This window comes from Euwallacea fornicatus, chromosome 2, assembly GCF_040115645.1.
Source record: "Euwallacea fornicatus isolate EFF26 chromosome 2, ASM4011564v1, whole genome shotgun sequence".
Taxonomy (NCBI): Eukaryota; Metazoa; Arthropoda; class Insecta; order Coleoptera; family Curculionidae; genus Euwallacea; species Euwallacea fornicatus.
In genome coordinates, this window is record NC_089542.1 from 1,826,558 (window position 1) to 1,844,891 (window position 18,334).

General features: G+C 39.3%; 2 protein-coding genes across 2 annotated transcripts; both read right to left on the reverse strand.

The window, feature by feature from the left end:
* Positions 1-592: 592 nt before the first annotated feature.
* Positions 593-16,317, reverse strand: LOC136348181 (serine-rich adhesin for platelets-like). Its single transcript, XM_066298809.1, has 5 exons — positions 16,094-16,317; positions 9,144-16,045; positions 5,622-9,093; positions 4,481-4,749; positions 593-1,059 (listed from the first exon to the last, which is right to left on the reverse strand). The coding sequence occupies exons 1-5, from the start codon at positions 16,290-16,292 to the stop codon at positions 889-891; spliced, it is 11,013 nt and encodes a 3,670-aa protein (XP_066154906.1). The 5' UTR covers positions 16,293-16,317; the 3' UTR covers positions 593-888.
* A 200-nt stretch (positions 16,318-16,517) lies between these two features.
* Positions 16,518-18,148, reverse strand: Dph5 (diphthine methyl ester synthase). Its single transcript, XM_066293488.1, has 4 exons — positions 17,910-18,148; positions 17,355-17,709; positions 17,160-17,297; positions 16,518-16,724 (listed from the first exon to the last, which is right to left on the reverse strand). The coding sequence occupies exons 1-4, from the start codon at positions 18,042-18,044 to the stop codon at positions 16,537-16,539; spliced, it is 816 nt and encodes a 271-aa protein (XP_066149585.1). The 5' UTR covers positions 18,045-18,148; the 3' UTR covers positions 16,518-16,536.
* Between the last annotated feature and the right edge of the window lie 186 nt (positions 18,149-18,334).

Below are 18,334 nucleotides of genomic sequence, written 5' to 3' on the forward strand. Positions count from 1 at the left end.
ATGCGAATGCCTGCGGTTTCGGTCTGGAAATATAATGTGGTACAAGTTCATTTATATTTACGTTAAACGGCGCCCGATCGGATCTAAATTGGGATTTTAGGGAATATTATTTATATTAATGCGACGTGTTTACTATTTTGCTTTCACAGTTCTGCAGCGAAGTCTGATGGTGGTTCTGCTATGTCAGAAATATATTTAAATAAACATTTTACTGGGCAATTGAAATCACGCAATGTAGATTCTGTTTTGATGAACCGTTGGAAACGGTCCTATATGGAAACGATAACTGTGGATCTCATAAACCGCGCTCTAGCTTAGTCCCTTGACCCCCTCAAAACGCATCAAAACGATTAATTTTTGGTCACTTTTCCCAAGTTGCGGCAAATTCCCAAAAAACTTGCAGTGCAGGCAACAGTTCTTAGCCCTCAAAAAGCCCACTTTAAAGCATACTTAAAAATACTTTTCGTTTATGTTGACTCACTTTGTAAATTCTCCTGACGCCGCTACCTTTCGAGCTTCACCGGCGTCCTTTGGCAGAAATAAGTTTTCTCGACGTTGACCATCAAACTGGTACAAAACACACTGACCAAACCTCGATTAATCAACAATATATTTACTTATTCAATACAAGTAATAATATGAACTATACTTTGCGTGCCATGGGCAACGTTTACGCCCCCGAAGAGGGTCCCGGACTAAACTTAATACTAACAATACTGAGTAAAAAACGAATAAACTACAATAAACAAAACAAATGCCCTTCTCCTGCGTAAATGCCTGTTCGAACAAATTCGGGCTAGTAGTACCATTTATCTATCTAACTACCATGTGTTAGTGTGAACCTACTCATTTGCTAATTTCAAATATATAAATGAGGATGTTGGTGGTTTAGGCCGAAGCTGAAGAGTTGCTAGCCTGCTTTTTCTGCCTCCTGCGGACCAGAAACCCCCTGACCCCCGCCTGGATCTTAACTGCCGACTTTTCCTCCAAATCCGGGTTCTTTAGGTTGTCCCTGGAAGTGCGTTTTCTTAGTTGGCGCTTTTGGTCCAGTGCTGTATTCTAGGGAAAATCGCCCCCTTATCTTTTGTACTAACATAATAAAAGATGTTTTACAAGGGGATTAAGCGCGTGTCAAAACGCGCAGATTGAGGCGCTTATCCGCGTTTAATCCCCCAGGTTTAGAGCTTTATGACGCAGTTAGTTGACCTCTGATTAGAAGCAATAAAGCTCCACATGACGAGTAAAATATTGAACAAAAACCTTCCAGTGCTATAATTTGCGTGTGTGTGTGAGTAATGGAAATAAATAATGAATCGTGCTGTTCACATTAAGTGCTGGTCAATTAGCGATGATCAGACCAAGTTTTTAAGCATCACTTTAACGGGGAAAAAACGTACAGAAGCAATTTCTATTGTTATTTAAATGGAAAAGGAAAATATGTTTAAATGTGCCATTTGCATGGGTTTTGGTACATCTAACATTCATTAATCCTGCTTTTTTCCAGGTACAAAGTTTAAATAGACACAATAGAGTTAAAAAAGCATACTGAATTTTATTTGATGACCCCGTCGGTTTCGGTTAAGAGTACAGGAACGCCGGCCTTGTACTCGCGTTGCTCCCTCTACAATGAAGCCCCCCAGGATTCAACTTGACCTATTTCGCATCGTGTCTTTTCCCTGAATACAAACTTTATTAATACTTATACCCATTAACCCGCAACTGCGTCAAACAATAAAATAACCGTAAAGCCTCGTCTTTCTGGTAAACATTTCCCTAATAAATCGTGACAGTTTTTTGTCTGTACTTGATAAAAACAAACTCGGTACACATGTTAATAATACTGCAATTAGTAAGCTCAAAATACATACACACATCGAAAGTAGTGTAAAAATAGCTTGAGCTTTCCAAAAAAGAATGATCCGATGATGAAATTATCGGGTCGGGACTATAAAAGTTCATATTGGCTATTGCAACAAAGATTGCAATAAACAATGTGCGTCACTCTTATAGCAGTGGTATAGGTCAAGAATGGGTATTGTGTTCACAGGATCCTAATTTAGAATGCTCATAAATCGTCAATTTACGCTGCTAAAACCTATAGTGATGCGACGTCTGAACACCGACTAGTGAATTGTATTAGAAAATGGGTAAATCGTTAAGAAGTTGTGAATGGTTACACGGGAGATAATTGAGGTCACATTTCAACCGCTCGTTTTCGTCGTGCTTAATTGTTCAAAAGCCCGAAATTACCGGCATTTGTCATTGTCCTACACACCTAAATATTTCAATTTAATATCACATTCGTATGTGGCCAAATTACTCGTTTTTTGGCGATTAAATACTATTAACGTTTACGTTGTCTACATGATTCTATGGAAAAAAATTCCGTTGAGGTGCATTAACTTGTCTTGAGGGCGCGCATAATTGTGGTCGATGTAAACTACCTAAATAATGCAATTTAGTTTACAACTACCATTTTTTAACTATCACCTAACCACCCATTTCACCCATAAGAACGATATTTCCATAATCCAAATCGAAGTCGTGCAAGTTTTGTATTTATGTATTCGTGCACGAACCCGGCACTGATTTTTTCTAACAGTTTCTTTTCGCAGTCGAATTCGAAATCCCGGAAGTAACAGCGTTGCCAAATGTCTATATTGTCTAGATGGCGTTCTTCCAGGTTCTTTAACCATAATCTGCATATATAGAGTTTGAAACGAGTCCCATGTGCTCGAAAAGCTATTCTCATATTTCATACAATATTATCCCGAAATCAAGCCTAAGTATGTTCTACGAGACAAAGCAGAACAATGGACATCGAAAATCTCTGTTGAATTACGCGAGCCGTGTTGACACATTTCTGGCAGTGGGGGAAATTATTCGTTACATATGCTTAAGAACTGCGTTTTAAATAGATAATTAAACACCGCGTGTTCAACTGTGAAGAAACGAAATCGAAAAATTCGCAAGAAATGCCAGGAAAACGAGAAATAAACATAAAAATAATCTACTTAAGGACGGTGCGACAACGTCGCATCAGAAAAAAAAATTCGGGAAATGTCAATGTCAAAAGTTCAAATTCAGTTTCCAAAACTCAGAAAAGAAATGTCGTGTTGTGATGGGGCAAAAGCGCCCCCAAGTGTGGATTTTGGGGCTATTTCGGGGACAGAAGTAATACAAGCGCAGTCCCCAAACGGGGGGATTTCGGTTTATGACTGTTTTAGTGGGCCCCTCACGAACTTTCTTTTACAATGTAAAAGCTGCGGGATTACATTTAGATTAAATTGTGCATATATATGTAAGTATCATCAGTTTACAGCATGCAATAGGATTTAAGAGACCATTGTTCAATTAGGCTACAAGATTTTTGTATTTAGGCTTATTTCGACACTCTTTGTGTTACTCTGAAATAACCCCAGACGATCCTTCATGAGTCCAGTGTGAAGCTCCAATTTTGCGTTTTTTTATCAGCCCAGTCCGTGCTAAATGTCGTTGTATTTGAAAAACATTGTAAACAGTAGCAGAGTTGGTACTCCAAAGGGGGCACGTTATTCTTGGAGTGTTCTAAAACACTTTATGGAACTCCTTTCATCTCTGATGTGATGTTCCAGAAACTTATTTTCCAGTTCGAAAACTTTCTGGTTTTTCGCTCTAGCCGTTGCTTGCTAGGTGCAAGACGGTCCGTTAATTCTTCTTTAAAAGCTTTCTTTTCCTCTCTCTGTTCGTAGTGTCGTATTTTCTGTTCTTCATCATGCTCACGGTAACGGCTCTCCTAATAATCCTTCCACTTTTGCATCTACAAGCAGCATCGCAAATTGAGGTTCCATCACTTTATCGTTTAACACAAGCACTGCCGCGAATATCCCACCGAGATTACGCTTCTGACAGCAATGGTTAAGAATTCAGAGTTAACTCAATTAGACAACCTTCGGTTTCAATCCTATGCTTCCTTTCCTATGCTCCCATTCCTCCTTCACTCTCAATTGCTTCTGAACTTGATACCCCCCGAATCGTGCCCGAATCTTGGTGACAGCTTCTGCTTCCATGTTCCTCTCTGGCACCAAGGATTCTAAGTAACTACGAACGATCTCTTAAGATTGCGAGTGGTTGTCAACGATTTAATGTGATAGCGAAAGGTTGCATGCGAATTCTAAAAGATTACAGGTGATCGGGACCGGTAGTGAATTTCCATTATTTGGTTAAAGGAAATTTTGGAATAAATAAGTTAATGGAAAGCTGAGCTGGCATGTGACGCAGTTCGAGGGAAAAATCTAATAGAAGAAACGTTAATTTTAAACACTGCTAGATTTTGTGGTATGAGAACTTCTAGTGTTACTCAAATTTAATTGGAAAAACCCTGGAAAGTTCATAGTCGATATGCTAATCATAATTTGTGTCTAAGTAAGTTTGATGTACCAAAACGACCAAAAAAATCCCAGCTAACTCGATTAAAGAACCTTCTACTTCACTCTTTTACCTTCGCTTTCAATTGTTTCCGAACTTGGTACCCCCTGAACCCCGCCTGAATCTTGGTGGCAGCTTGGGCTTCCATGTTCTTCTCTGGCACGTTGGTGGCGATCGCGTTATTTCTTTTATTGTTGTTGTTCTCGCTTTCCATGGCCTCGTTAACGGTGCGCGCGGGCGACTGAGCCGGTCGCGCCGATTCCAGCCCGACCGGCGCGGCGTCCTTAAGCGCGGCCTGCGCCGCGCTGCCGACGTCCCGCGACGTCACGGCCTCAGCACCTGCTGTACGTCGAAGAAAGGAACGCGTTATTGTTTATTTGAATTCGTTTTGTAACTACTTAAACAGGAAATGAGCCGCACAGAGAAATAAATGAGTTTGAGGGAGTTTGATTGAGTGAAAACGTTGCATTTCTAATTCGGTTTATTTAAATTAGCTGGCCTTAAAAATGGTTATTTTCACACATGTCCAATTAATCTGAGATAATAAATAAAAAATTTGATGAGGACGACGTGTGAAAACATTTTTTCTGTAACTGGAGCGTCAGTGACGCACGTCGCGCGTCACCCACTAGAACGGACGCTTTTTTAATATGCTGAGAACTCTATAAATAAACTTGCACGAGAGGAGGTAATTTTTTTAAGTACATGTCATTCATAGCGAGCAAAATTTTGAGTAAATATTTTGCGTATGAAGTGGCATAACTCTGGAAACACCTCCCTAAAGCCTACTAAACTTGACGTATTTTTAAGTATTTTATGCTTAAGGCGACGTCAGATGAACGCCTCTAATGGTCAGCTGATTTAATTAATTTTAAATCTATATGTAATTTCTATTAACGGAAATGTTCTACTAAGCGCGCAATGATGTTGATGAACAGTGTCGTGCACGAGGGGGTGAAAATAAGTAATTGACGTCAATGGAAAATATGTTATTACCTATCAAAATTTGTTAAATATTTTACGAAGTATAATTGACGGACGTCACGTCGATATCAACTCCATCTATGCGAGACGCAACGTATTAATGACGCCATTCAATAGATGTCTTTTTGGTTTAAAGAAAAACTTAGTGCCGGAAAACATCTACTTAGTAATAACTTTAGTGCTCTATGTGACCATGTGAAGTTCACTTACTATGATAACAAATACTTGACCTGGAGGCTGCTGGTCGGAGGTTTGATTACCACTGTCCCTACGATCATGCTCTGTCCCACCACCCTCGCCACGGCCCTGTTTCGCCACTGTCGCCGCCGCCACGGATGCGTTGGTGATTTTCACATCCGCCCCACTGGGCAGAGGCACCACCACCGTATCGTGAAACTCGCTAGTGTGCTTTAGCCGGTTTCCAGACTCACTCCCGGTCCACAGAGGTTGTCCATTGGTCACTAGCATCGAATCGTGTAACTCTCCGGAATGCAACAACCTTTGGTGTTTTTTCCCGATCTCAATACTGTCGTTGCTAATCACAATTTCATTGCTCAAGCCTCCGGATGTCTCGGGAACATCATCCTCCTCGGCGATATCTGGAAGCTCCCTCAATGGAGTTCTGGCTACTCTCTCGTATTCAGGGTCATCCTCCGGATCGAAATCATAAAGGTATTCTAGTACCTCAGCATCCGGTGGGGACTCCTCTTTATAGAGAGTAGCGTCGTGCAGCTCTTTGCGCAACTGGTCTATATCGAACTTGCTCTTGCCAGAGAGTTGGTCCAAGAGAGAGTTCTGAACTTGGTCCAAGAGTTCCACGCGGTCCTCCAGGGCACTGGTTGAGAAAGCTCTTCCAGGGAGGGTTCGAGGTGCAACCTCCTGTTTGGGCTTCATTATAACTGTAACTACTGAGTCCGTAGATCCGAAACTACTTAGATCATCTTCTGCTGGAGGGAGGTCGTGTGTAGGCACCTCTGGGAGGGTCTGCAAGAGTAATTCTACATCGGTAGGCTTCATTATTTGAGAAATGGCAGTTCTTACGCCCTCCTCTAGAGGGGTTTCCTCTTTACTGGTGTTGTTGTTAGAGTCAGTGTTGTCGTCGGTTACATCAGAGACTGTTTTTTTAACTAGGAGAGGTTCCACCACAGTGTCAGATCTGTAGAAGTCTGGTTTGTGGTCCAAGGTTTTATTGACAGTTGATTCATTGGCCCTATTGTCATCAAGTTGATGCGTGGCATTCTCTTTGGATAAGTCAATATATTTGACATCATCGTGGTTTTTTTCCTTTATCTGACTGTCATCTTCAACTATCGAATTTGAGATCAACTGAGATTTAGTTTCACCACATACCTTGTTACTATCATTATTTTCTTGTGCTTCATTTCTATGTGTATCAGCTTTAACTTCTTTGGTTATTACTTCAACACCCGACTTGCCATCTTTTGAAGAACCACTATCATCTTCAATATGCCGCGGAGTGGTATCTACAATTCCAGAGTCCGGTACATCTCTATCACGAACTATCTGCTTGTCATCATCATTCTTAGACATATCTTCAATTATCAGTTCACCAACTTTGGATGGAGTTTCTTTTAAATGACTCGAAATTTTAATACCTTCATCAGTAATTTCAGTTTTAGTTCTATCAACGTTAGCACCCTCTTCAATTTTTCTTCTAACCGTTTCACTCTCAGCTACTTTCTTCTGATCATTGTCTGGTTCCACAGCTTCCATTTTGAGAACTTCAGAACGTTCAGTATCAACAATTGTTTTCCCTGAAAATTCATTAAAAGCAGGCTTCAAAGTTTCATTAGCAATTGTCGCTTGATTATTTTGTTGTTCTTCTCCGTTGTGTTGATCTGGGACTTTTACTGTTTCAATATTAGGAATATCAACTGCATCAATTTGTTGTGGTTCGTCCACAATTTCATCAGTATCAATATTATTGGTTTGAACAATTGATGTAAATAAAGCCTCTCCACCTTTAGGATAGGCTACTTTCTCAACATTGGCTTCTTGTATATGTTTCTCGCTAAGTGTCTTTTGAATAAATTTTATATCATTAGCTTTCCGATTTCCTTCATCAATTATTTTCCCATTTTCAGTTACTTTATCTATAACCTCATTTTCTTTCACTTGTTCAGCATTTTCATCTTCTCTGTAGTATTCTTCATTGACAATGTCGTTACGTTTCGCTTCTTCGTTAACATTATTTTTCACAGTTTCACCGTTGATATCAGTTTCCCCTTTATTAGCATCATTTTTTTTTTGTTTGACGTCAACTTTCAAACCCACACTTCTCGCTGCATCTATTCCAGAAAGGGATTTTATTGTACTAATATCACCATCTTCCTTGATCTTCGCTTTTCCTTCAATATTATTACTTTTCTTCTTGTCTTCATCTTGAATTCGCAAGTTTTCATCACTAATATTAACTTTTATTTCTACATCCTCAAACCTAATATATCCCTCTTCTCCAGAACTTGTCTCCCCTACTGTCACTTTATCATTTCTCTTGGCTTCCATATCAGTATTATCAGCTTTCATGTCACCATCAACGTTTAATCCTGCAGCTTCATTCTGGGTTCCATCTTCATTCTTCATATCAACTGAAGCCTCAATATCATCAGTTTCATGTCGAAAGTCGTTGATTTCAAGAGATTTAGTTGAGGCTGGAATGCTTTCCATTTTGTTATCTGCCAGAGTTTCTGTTCCTGAAGGTTTTTTGTTATGTTTTGCTGAATCCTCAATTTCCAAACTTTCAATTTTTGTATCTATTGTCTCGTCATCCTCTTCTTTAGCATTTCCAGGGTCTTCTCCTAATGAAAATTTAATTTTCTTTAAAAGTTTAATGTTGCCATATTCGTTGGTCTTAATATCTTCTTCAATATCATCAGTTTTCATCTTTTCATCACTGATATCAATTTTCTTTTTTAAAACTTCAAAATCAGTATTTTCCTGTTTTCCAAAATCAAGGTGTCCTTCTCTAATGTCATTATCCCTCTTAACTTCGCTATTAGTATCATCGATTTTTATGTCATTATCAATATTAAGTTCTGTCACTTTTTTATGATCATTATCTTTTTTCTTCACATTAACATCAGTTTGAGTGTCATCGTCTTTAGTTTCGTGCCGAAAGGTGTTAGTATCAATAGAGTTCGTTGAAGTTAAAAAGTATTCCACTTTATCACTTAGCAGAGTTTCTGGATCTGAAAGTTTTTCATTTTGTTTTGCTGTGCCATCAGTCTCAATGACTAAATTATTAATTCTTGGATCTATGGTCTGACCATCTTTTTCATTAACAATTTCTACGTCATTTTGAAGTACAGATATAGACACATTTTTTTCCCTTTTTTTATCTATTTCTAGAGAATCATTAGCAAGTTCCACCTTTGAGTCAGTAGTTGTAGTTTCCAATGCTAAGCCCTTCTTAGGATCTTCGTCGTTTAGCACAATGATCGACTCAACTGTAATATTTTTATCCAATTTTACTTGAGCAGCATCACTTTCATCAATCAAAGTTCCTTGTTCATCTTTTGGGCGACCTGCCCGATTAATACCATTAGAAAAATCTGTAATTGTATCTCTAAAATACTGATCAGTAGAAGAATCAATGTCCCCACTCTTCGTTTTATCCAAATGCAATTGTACGAGGAACCTACGCACCACTGCCTGAATCTTGACCACAGCCTTCTCCTTACGCTATAAAAGTAGTAAAATCAGAGATGGAGATATCAACAAGAAAGACTTACCTGAGTAGACAGCATTTTCCTGGTGACGAATCCTTTCCATGCCGACTGGATCTTTATTGCTGCATTGGCTGTTTTTCCATCCTCTTCAGCTGCTGCATCACCAGATATATTCCCATCTTCGTTAGCCGGTTCTAAACCATTAGTTTTTATTTTCTTAAGTGCTTCGGTAGCAAGAATTTCTACATTTTCCACAACAGATTTGGCGATCTCTTTAACTTCAATTGAAGATCTGACATCAGCAAAGTTTCTTTCATTATCTTTATTATTATTTCCTTCGAAGTCTTCAATTTTTTCCAAAGACTTGACACCTTCCGCTTTGACATCATTCACTTCCATAACGACTTTATCTAATTTAATTGCAGACTTGTCCTGGCTAGAATTTTGCTCTTTCGCCCCATAAACTTCCATGGCTATATGGTTTTCATTTATAGCTATAGATCTCCCACCTATAGAGCTTCCTCCTTTTTTCTTATCAACTTCCTTAATAGTTTCTTCACCTTTAACCATCAATTTGGCATCACCAGAATTTTTCATTTCCTTTTCATCAACTTCCCCAGACTCCCCATCGCTTGATCTTTTGAAATTCAGCTTCTCAGCCAACTCTTTGCTGTTAGTTTCCAGCTGACGCACCAACGGTCTCCTTCCCGCAGATCGTCTGCTATCTGATGTCGGAATCCTACTTTTGGTTTCCACTTCTTGGGATTTTAAAATACCCACCGACTGGGTTCTTCTCATCTTGGGCTCACTCCTCTCCGATGAACTAGACTTGGACCTTTCTCTGGTTAGAACGTTAGAGTGGGAGAAAGATCGCTCTTTGAACATCAACCTGCTCTTTCTTGTTTTTTTAGGAGACATTTCACGTTTGGTAATCATTAGAGGGGGTTTGACGACTTCGATAACCGATGCCACTTGTTCAATTTCTCCAATTTTCGGTGGCCGTTTAGATTCTGAATCTTTGACAAAAGTATTCTCTTTACTGAAGACTTGTAGTTCTTTCAAGTCTTTTTCTTCAACACCTTCCTGTGCTTTGTTATATAAAATAACTTCCTCATCAAATTCTTTAGTGCGATGCTCAACTGCATCGACTATCAGCTTTTCAGCTGATTCAGTATTATTGCTGACTGTTTCTTTGACTGCTTCATCTCTTATGGGATTGACAGCAACGATATCCTCAAAAGTTTCATCACCTTCAGCAAAATTAGTCTTATCGATTCTTTCAGTGATCGCAGACTCAAAACTTGTTTTGTTTTCTACTTGCTCACAATTGGGAGGATCTGTGCCAACTATATAATCAGTTTGCACTATTACAGCATCTGTGGCAAGCCTTTCAGTTAAGTCGGTGTTACTATTAGGAATATCTACTATTGTTTCATCTTTTAGTACATCTCTAGCAGGTATCTCCTCAGGAGTCTTGTCAACTGCATCAACATTAGCCTCAGAAACTATTTTAGTTATCTCAAATTCAAAAGCTTGATTGTTTTTCACCTGGTCACCATTGAGAGCATCTGTAACGGTTAAAGCATTATTGTGTACTGCAGTCGCATCTTCTACAGGCTTTTCAGCTGGTTCGAGCTTATTAAAAGGTTCTTTAACGGCTTCATCTCTTATAGGATCTACAATAACCATATCTTCAAAAGTTTTGTCGACTTCATCAACATGAACCTTATTGACCGTTTCAGTGATCCTAAACTCTAAATCTTCTTCATTTTCTGTTTGGTCACAACTGATAGGCTTTGTGGCAACTAAGTCGCTATTTCGCACTTCAGAGGTATCTGCTGCAAGTTTTTCAACTGATTCAATACTTTTACTAGGAGTATCTTTTATTGCTCTTTCTTCTAGTTGATCTTTACCCACTATATTCTCGTTAATTTTATCAACTGCATCAAGGGTCGTTGAAGTTGTCCGAAACTCAACACTTTGGTTTTCCATTTGATGACAAATTAGGAAACCTGGGACAGCTAAATCTTCATTTTGCTCAGCAGTAGCCTCCGTTACAAGATTTTCGAATGATTCGATGGTATTACCAGGAGTTTCTTTTATTGCTTCATCTTTTACCGGATGTCTAGCAATTGTATCTTCATGAGTTTTGTTAACAACATCAATATTAATCTTAGTGACAGTTTCAGTGGTCCCAGGCTCAACACCTTCATTGTTTTCCACTTGGTTACTATTAATTTGACTTGTGACAGCTAAATCCTCATTTCGTGCAAATTCTGCCACAACCTTGTCAGATGAATCGGTGTTACCATTAGATGTTTCGTTAGTTGCTTTATCTTTTATCAAATCTCCAGCAACTGCATCTTCAAGCATTTTGCCAACTGCATCATTATTACCCTTAGTGATTGTTTCATTGATCGTAGACTCAAATCCTCCATGTTTTTCCACTTCCTTACCATTAAGAAGACTTCTGACAGTTAAATCGTCATGCTGCCCTACAATTGCATCTACCATGTTCTTACCATCTATCACTAATCCAGTGTCAGCGATCGTATTACTCCCAATTTTCATCTCTTCGTGTTTTATATGGCCTCCTTTATTAGCTGTTCCTGATATAACCACATCTGCTTCAACGAAACTACTAACAACATCCCCTGCATTAATTTCTTGACTAACATTCCTTCCTATGATCAGTTGTTCACTAATCTCTTTTATTGATTCGTCGTCCTCTGTTCTATCTTCAATCAAGACCCGGCTCTCACTAACAGATTGAGTGGAGATATCTGACTTCACAATTCCGTAAGAACTTCCATTTGAACTACTATTACTAGCTTCTATCTTGTCTCCAGTAGATTCCATAGAAAATCCCCTCAAGGTCTCCTGTCCGACCAGCCTTCTCTGCTGCATCACAACGCTATCTTCAGCAAAAGAAGCCATTTCCTCGACATCTTCGATAGTGGTGCTTCTTTTCATTTTGGCTGCTCCAGTCTCTTCTGAGCGGTCTTCATCAACAATGATAAGCTGCAAACTCTTAGTTCCAGAACTGGATTCGGTATAGTCGTCTTTGGTAATGTAGAAGTTGTCATAGTCCAAGAGATCCTTGACTGACTTAAAAGTCGGAAGATCCCCTTGCTTAGAAGCTACAGTTCCTAACTCAGAAGATTTTCCTGGAATATCATCAGAAATTTCGCTGGCTGCCTTTGGAGCTTCATTGCTCTGAGGCTCCTGTTTGAGGTCTTCTATAGGGTAGTTGGTTGATTGGTCTAGTGGATTTATAAGTTCTTTTTCGTGAGCTTTAGGTTCTTTGGTTCTTGCAGCATTAGAGTCAGTGGTAGAAGGAGGTTGATTAAAGGTTGTAACATCGTTTATTGTCTTAGAAGCATCTTTATTAGAAGCTTCATTTTCAGCTAATAATTTGCGTGTTTCCAAATCTATATTTGAAACTGTAATGAGATCAGCTGGCTTACTCTGACTCTGACTACTGTGTTGCTGCTCACTTAGAAGGAATGAGTGAATTAGGGCTCCCACATGTGCGTTTTCAGATGCAGCGAAAATTTTCGGTGCTGTGTGTTGATTAAAATCTGCGAACGCAGTTTCTGAGATTTCTGGATCAGCGGTGTTACAAGTATTAAGGGTTGTCTTTTGAATTTGTTCATTTTGGAGGTGTTGGTCTTCGAGGGAGGAAGAAATGAGCTCTTTGCCATGTTCATCAACAGAATTAGGAACTTCTGATATTTTGGCTGTAGAAGTATCAGAAGCAGAGGTATATCTGTCATGTTTCTCAGGTTGTTTAGAAACATCAGATTTGTCATTTAAAGCTTTCTGTGTGGTCTCTACAATTGACAATTCTGAAGCAATAACTTCAACCTCAGAAGCGTCTTTCAACGCCTGGCTGCTATTCGCCTGTTCGCTCTGAATAAACGAAGAAGGAAGATTATTTAATGATGCAGAAGTATCTTGCTCAGTGACATCGGAAGCATCGCTAGGTTTTTGCTGAGGCTCTTCAGGTTGACTAATATAGACGTGTTTATTTTCTGACAAGTTCGCACGATTTGAAAGGAGATGAGTAACTTCTGAATCAATAATTGGAAGGATGACAAGTTGATCAGAGGCATTAGAGGTGGCTTCTGAAGTTTGCTGGGTTATGGCTCCAGGTTGATGGTTATTTCTTGTCTCTGCAACGGTTGTTGCTGTTTGAGATTCTAAGGTCGATATTTCTAAACCTGTTGTTGCAGACCCAAGGGCACCTTTCTGAGCTTGGCTATCCACTTGTTGAGCTGTAAAGGTACTTTGAAGTGGTGTATGTTGTTCAGAGGTTGAAGTTGCCAGTTCAGATTCAACGACGTCAACCCTAATAGTATCAGAAATGGCAATGGCAGGTTTAGACGCTTCGACATCAGAAGCATTTTCTTTTCCCGTTATATTTGGGTCTTCGCGTTCAACTGAAGGTGTAGCTCTCTCTCCTGAGGCTCCTGCGAGAATATCAGAAGCATATTTAGCTGTTGTTTCAGTTTCTGTAGTTTTTAGTGCTGTACGCTGCTCTAAATTTTCATTTGCTATCTCTGAGGGTGTCGTAATTACACCCCGGTCATGGGTAGATAAACTTTCAAATTCAACTGTCTGAGTTTGCGGTGTTCCATCTGAAGCTTTGCCTGCAAGGCCATCGCAACCACGCGAATCGAGGGTTTCCTTTTCTGAAAGTTGAATTCCATCCGATTTCTCTGAGGCCATAGTGGTCGCTTCTGAGGGTGATATCGCCAAGATGGCATCAGGAACCACCCCAGAAATTACCTTTTCTTCATGAAGAGCTTTCGGTTCAAACCCCTTTGAGTTTAAACTTTCAGTTTCAACAATTTTCCTGATAATGGCACCAGAAGCGATTTTTCTAGAAATTTCCTGATCGTTACTGCTGTACTGCTGTTCATTACTCAAAAACGAATGCAAATACTCTTTTGTGCTCGTATCAATACACCCAGAAGCTGCACTGGTTCCGATCAGCTTGCGCAAATGCTCTACGTTTGGTGTTTGTCTTATTTTACCATTTTCTTTTTGAACCAACTCTTCACTCTTCCGAAAAAACTGCAGTTTCGGTTCTGAGTTGGCATTTTCCGTAGTTTCAGGCGCTGCAACCTTTGGTGTAGGTCTGTCTGATATGCTGACTATCAGCATGTCATCGGAGCTTCCCAATTGGTGCATTTCGATGCTCACCAGCTTGTCTTCAGTCTCGGTACTTGATGATTGTCCATCCGTATTTGATGATGTGATGGGCTGATCAGTTTTAATATTTTCTGGAAATTTCAAAACTTCTTCTTCATTTGGTTTATCATCTTGATTGTTTGAATTATTGTTTTTTGACTTTTTGAATATGGGTTCATTAGAATCCTTTCTTTTGTTGCTTTCTCCATCATCTTCATCAACCGATTCATTTACTATTTTAATTTGATTTATAGAATCTTCGATATTTTTACTGATTCCAGTTTTGGATTTGGAGGCTTTTGACAGAAGTGTTTCTGCAGGCACCACATCTTCAACTTTATTGCTTATTTCACGGAGATTAGCTGCATCTCGAATGTCTTCTAAACTCGATCCATTTTCCTCTTTACCTGTTAAATCTGTAGATTTTGTGGATAGAATTTTGTTGTCACTTTTAGGGATCGCGGAGGCTTTAATGTTTTCATCTTGAGGGGTAACGTTGTCTTCAATTTCGTTCTGTTTCTCTAGTTTGGTACCCATTCCTTTAGAAGTTGTCACTTCTGGATGTACTTGTTCAACTTGATTATTTATTTTTTGTTTATTATCCTCTCCTATGACATCATTTATACTAATTTCCTTTAAAGGTTCTTCATCAACTATAGTATCAATATGTTTATATTTACTTAACTCATCGTCATTAGCCTCACTAGTTTGTTCAATTTTTGCGGTTGCTTCAATATTTGGAAGTTTATTAGATTTTGAGCCAATTGCTTCATCAACATTTTCAGTTCCTCCAATTCTTTCCTCACTTAAATTTGGATGTTCAGTTTTTGTATGTTTAAGCATATCACCGTGATTAAACTGTTCGTGGTTTATATTATTTTCGTTAATTTCTGGACTGTGTGTTTGTTCTAAAATTGAACCCACTGCCAGTGTATTTGCTTCAACTACAGCTTCAGTATTTTCAAAAGATTTTAAAGTAGTTTTCTCAACTTCAACCTCTCGTACTGTGAGACCTTTTTCTATTTCTTTTCTCTCCTGTTGGAGGGGATCAATTGTCAAATTCTCCCTCTTTTGCACCTCTATAGAATTAATATGTCCTGACGGTCTAGAGAGGTTGTCTTCTTGACTAAAATTAGCTCTGTCACTTTTGATTTTTGCATCATCTTCTACAGTTTCTACAGCATCAGGATCATTATCCAAACTGCTTACAGATTTACCAATTATTGACATATATTTTCTATCGCTGTGAGCCATTTTAGAATCTCCTGGTCCAAAATTCTCGCTCATTTTTGGGTTTTCATCGATGATATTATCGCCATTTTTAGGAAGAATTGTCTTTTTAACTTTTACAGCAGCTGCACCAGTCAAGCTATCAACTTCTGATGCGATTGCATCAACCGTCTTCACTTTCCTCATTTCAGCATCAGATTTCTTCAAATGTCTGACAGCCTTTTTATCAGTAATAGCAACCACTTCATCAACTTTTCTTCCTGGGACAGAAAACTTCTCCCGTGTTTTTCCCTTTGGTTTCAGTTGTTGTCCTCTTATACTAGATGGCGCTCGCTTATTTTCTTTCGGCGTGCTCTCGTTAGAAGACGCCTTTTTCTCCTTTGGAGTGCTTACTTTAGATGGCGCTGTCACTTTCTTAGGTTCTTCTTTTTGCCCCGTAGATTCCTTACCACGCACGCTTATTTGTCTGGATAAATGTCTGGTAGATTTAAGTGGCGTTTTCGCTTGAGTGACGGACTGTACTACCCGGATTGGGTAGGCTGTATTAAATTTGATTAGTTCAACATTAATGCTGAAATAAAACGTACCTTTCCGAGTGGAGCTTCGTTCCCTGAGAATGATTAGCCTAGAAAAATATTCCGAGGCAAACAAGTATAAGTCTTTGGGTTTCTTAAGTAGCACCTCCTTGGTGAGGCCCTCCATGAGTTCTTCGAGACCAACAGGGACGCTGACACGTTTCACGATCATGTCCAGTTTTCCTGGAGGTTTTTCCATTTTGGTTTGCATCAAAAGAACACTGGTAAGAGCCCTTTACGACACGACACACACACTTTCACTGCTTCGATTATTTCAGGCTAAATATTGTCTAGTTGGCATAGAGTTTTCCGATACAAACACTGTGAAATATCAATTCATTGGGAGCAAAGCACCCTAACGTCTTGACCTTCTACCTAATTTTAAAAGGCAAAGAATTCTTATTATATGGGTTGGGGAATTGGAAAAAAACGAGGGTTTAATAAAAAGTTTATTTTTATTGTAATTTGAACTTTTCTAAATATTCTTCTTCAAGGGGGTGTAGCTCAGGTCCTGGTATTATAAGGGAATGTAAAGGTCCGCCTAGTTCCACTCGGGTCATCGATTGAAGAGAGCAGGCGGCTATTTTTTGGGTTTCGGAGCCTACACGGGCTAAGCCGATGCATAAACTATCAGGTGTAATTTCTGCAGAATAAAATCATTATTATAGGCCAATAACACATGGAAGAACCAGTTTCTTGACATTGTGATGAATACACCTTATTAGGCTAGCGATATCTCGCACAAGTTGCGTGTATGCTTACTATCGAACTTAACACGCGTCATCTACTAGTAGATGGTTCAAACACTCAAAGAGTTGGATTTCTTTTGTCACATTACAGGTTTCTTTAATAACACTTTGCTGTAAGTTAAATAGATAGCTCTCAGTTCGAACACTACGTTATAACAAACGAACACATAGGAATTGGAACAAATAACGTGTGAGGTCTTCCGGATTAGCTTGTAGCACTTCGAAAATCTTTTTTAATTGCTGAAAGATCGTGTTCTGTTGAAAATGTCATAGGATTGTGTTCGAGGAAGTGAAAATAAAATTATCCAGAAGGCCCCTTTAATCCTTACCTGTTGCAGCCTTCATACCACCACGTACCACCTCTAACAACTGCTCGGCAGCCTCCGCCACTGACATAAATCGAGGCGGCATATACTCCTTCTTCTTCCTCACCAAACTTTCCAAAGTCGGCTCCTTTACCTTAATATCTACAAACTGAAACCTCTACCAATTCTCCGACGCTCCCTCCGTCACTCCACCCTTACCCAACAAACACAAAGTGTGCAATTTGTTCCTAAAATTGCTGGCAATTTTATCGTAAAAACTGTCGGGTTTCCACGTGTCCGTCCAATATGGTATGGAAACCGTTTCCCCGAAACTGTAGAGCTGTAGCCCACAACAGCCTACTGCATTGAGGATAGAGGCGTTGTGAATGACCTGCACGGGGATTTTCTGATGTTCTGCACGGAGGACCAAATCGGTGTGCGTGGTGGCTCCAAAGGGGTCACCTACCACCAATAGGGCTACATCGCTGATGGAGGCGTCTTGGAGTATGTCGTTAGCGCCCTGTTCTACCAGATCTCTATCTGCTACTATGAGTTTTCTGCCGTAGAAAGCTTCCTAAAAATGAACAACATGCCAAAAACCAAAATTAGGTCTTGATGGCTTCTCAACAATCAAAGAGACAGAACTGTTACACACACGTAAAGAACTTGCAGTAAAAGTTTCAAGTATCATTTAATGTGTAAAAATACGTCTCTCACAGCTCGCGCAGGAAATTTTTCAAAGCAAAACAAAGTTTAGTACAACGTCAACCTTACCAAAGCGTCAGTGCCACATGTTAGTATAGAAGTATAGGCCTCCAAGTACACTCTATCACACTTTTTCACGATTTCCAGCCCTTTCACTGTTATGTCTTTGCAATCGCCTAGGCCTAAGCCTATTATATAGAACATGTTTTACTGAGAATCGAAGAAAAAGTGAATTAGAGGCCCAAAAATAGCCCCATCTTTTAATTAATCTGCAAAATTGAGGTTAGATTCAATGTTATTGTTACGATAAACATCAAAACATCAAGTAAGAGCCATGTGATATTCCAAGGCAGTTGAAACTGACGTCATCAAATCTAGTTCTCATGTAGTGTGGAGGTAAGAATTGAACTAAATATATTTTTTAATTTATTTATTTTACGAGCTGTGAGCACGCATTTTTATAATCTGCCAGCACTAGAACTTTAAATCAACAT

What these genes read in the sequence shown, in the direction of transcription:
- LOC136348181 (XM_066298809.1), bottom strand. Translation starts at nt 16,292, where the DNA reads ATGCAAACCAAAATGGAAAAACCTCCAGGAAAACTGGACATGATCGTG. An exon ending in CTCCGACCAGCAGCCTCCAG is followed by an intron (nt 4,750 to 5,621) that starts GTCAAGTATTTG and finishes TTCGACGTACAG; the next exon opens with CAGGTGCTGAGGCCGTGACG. An exon ending in GGAAACAATTGAAAGCGAAG is followed by an intron (nt 1,060 to 4,480) that starts GTAAAAGAGTGA and finishes GATTTTCCCTAG; the next exon opens with AATACAGCACTGGACCAAAA.
- Dph5 (XM_066293488.1), bottom strand. Translation starts at nt 18,044, where the DNA reads ATGTTCTATATAATAGGCTTAGGCCTAGGCGATTGCAAAGACATAACA. An exon ending in CATGTGGCACTGACGCTTTG is followed by an intron (nt 17,710 to 17,909) that starts GTAAGGTTGACG and finishes GTTCATTTTTAG; the next exon opens with GAAGCTTTCTACGGCAGAAA. An exon ending in TGGTATGAAGGCTGCAACAG is followed by an intron (nt 16,725 to 17,159) that starts GTAAGGATTAAA and finishes TTTATTCTGCAG; the next exon opens with AAATTACACCTGATAGTTTA.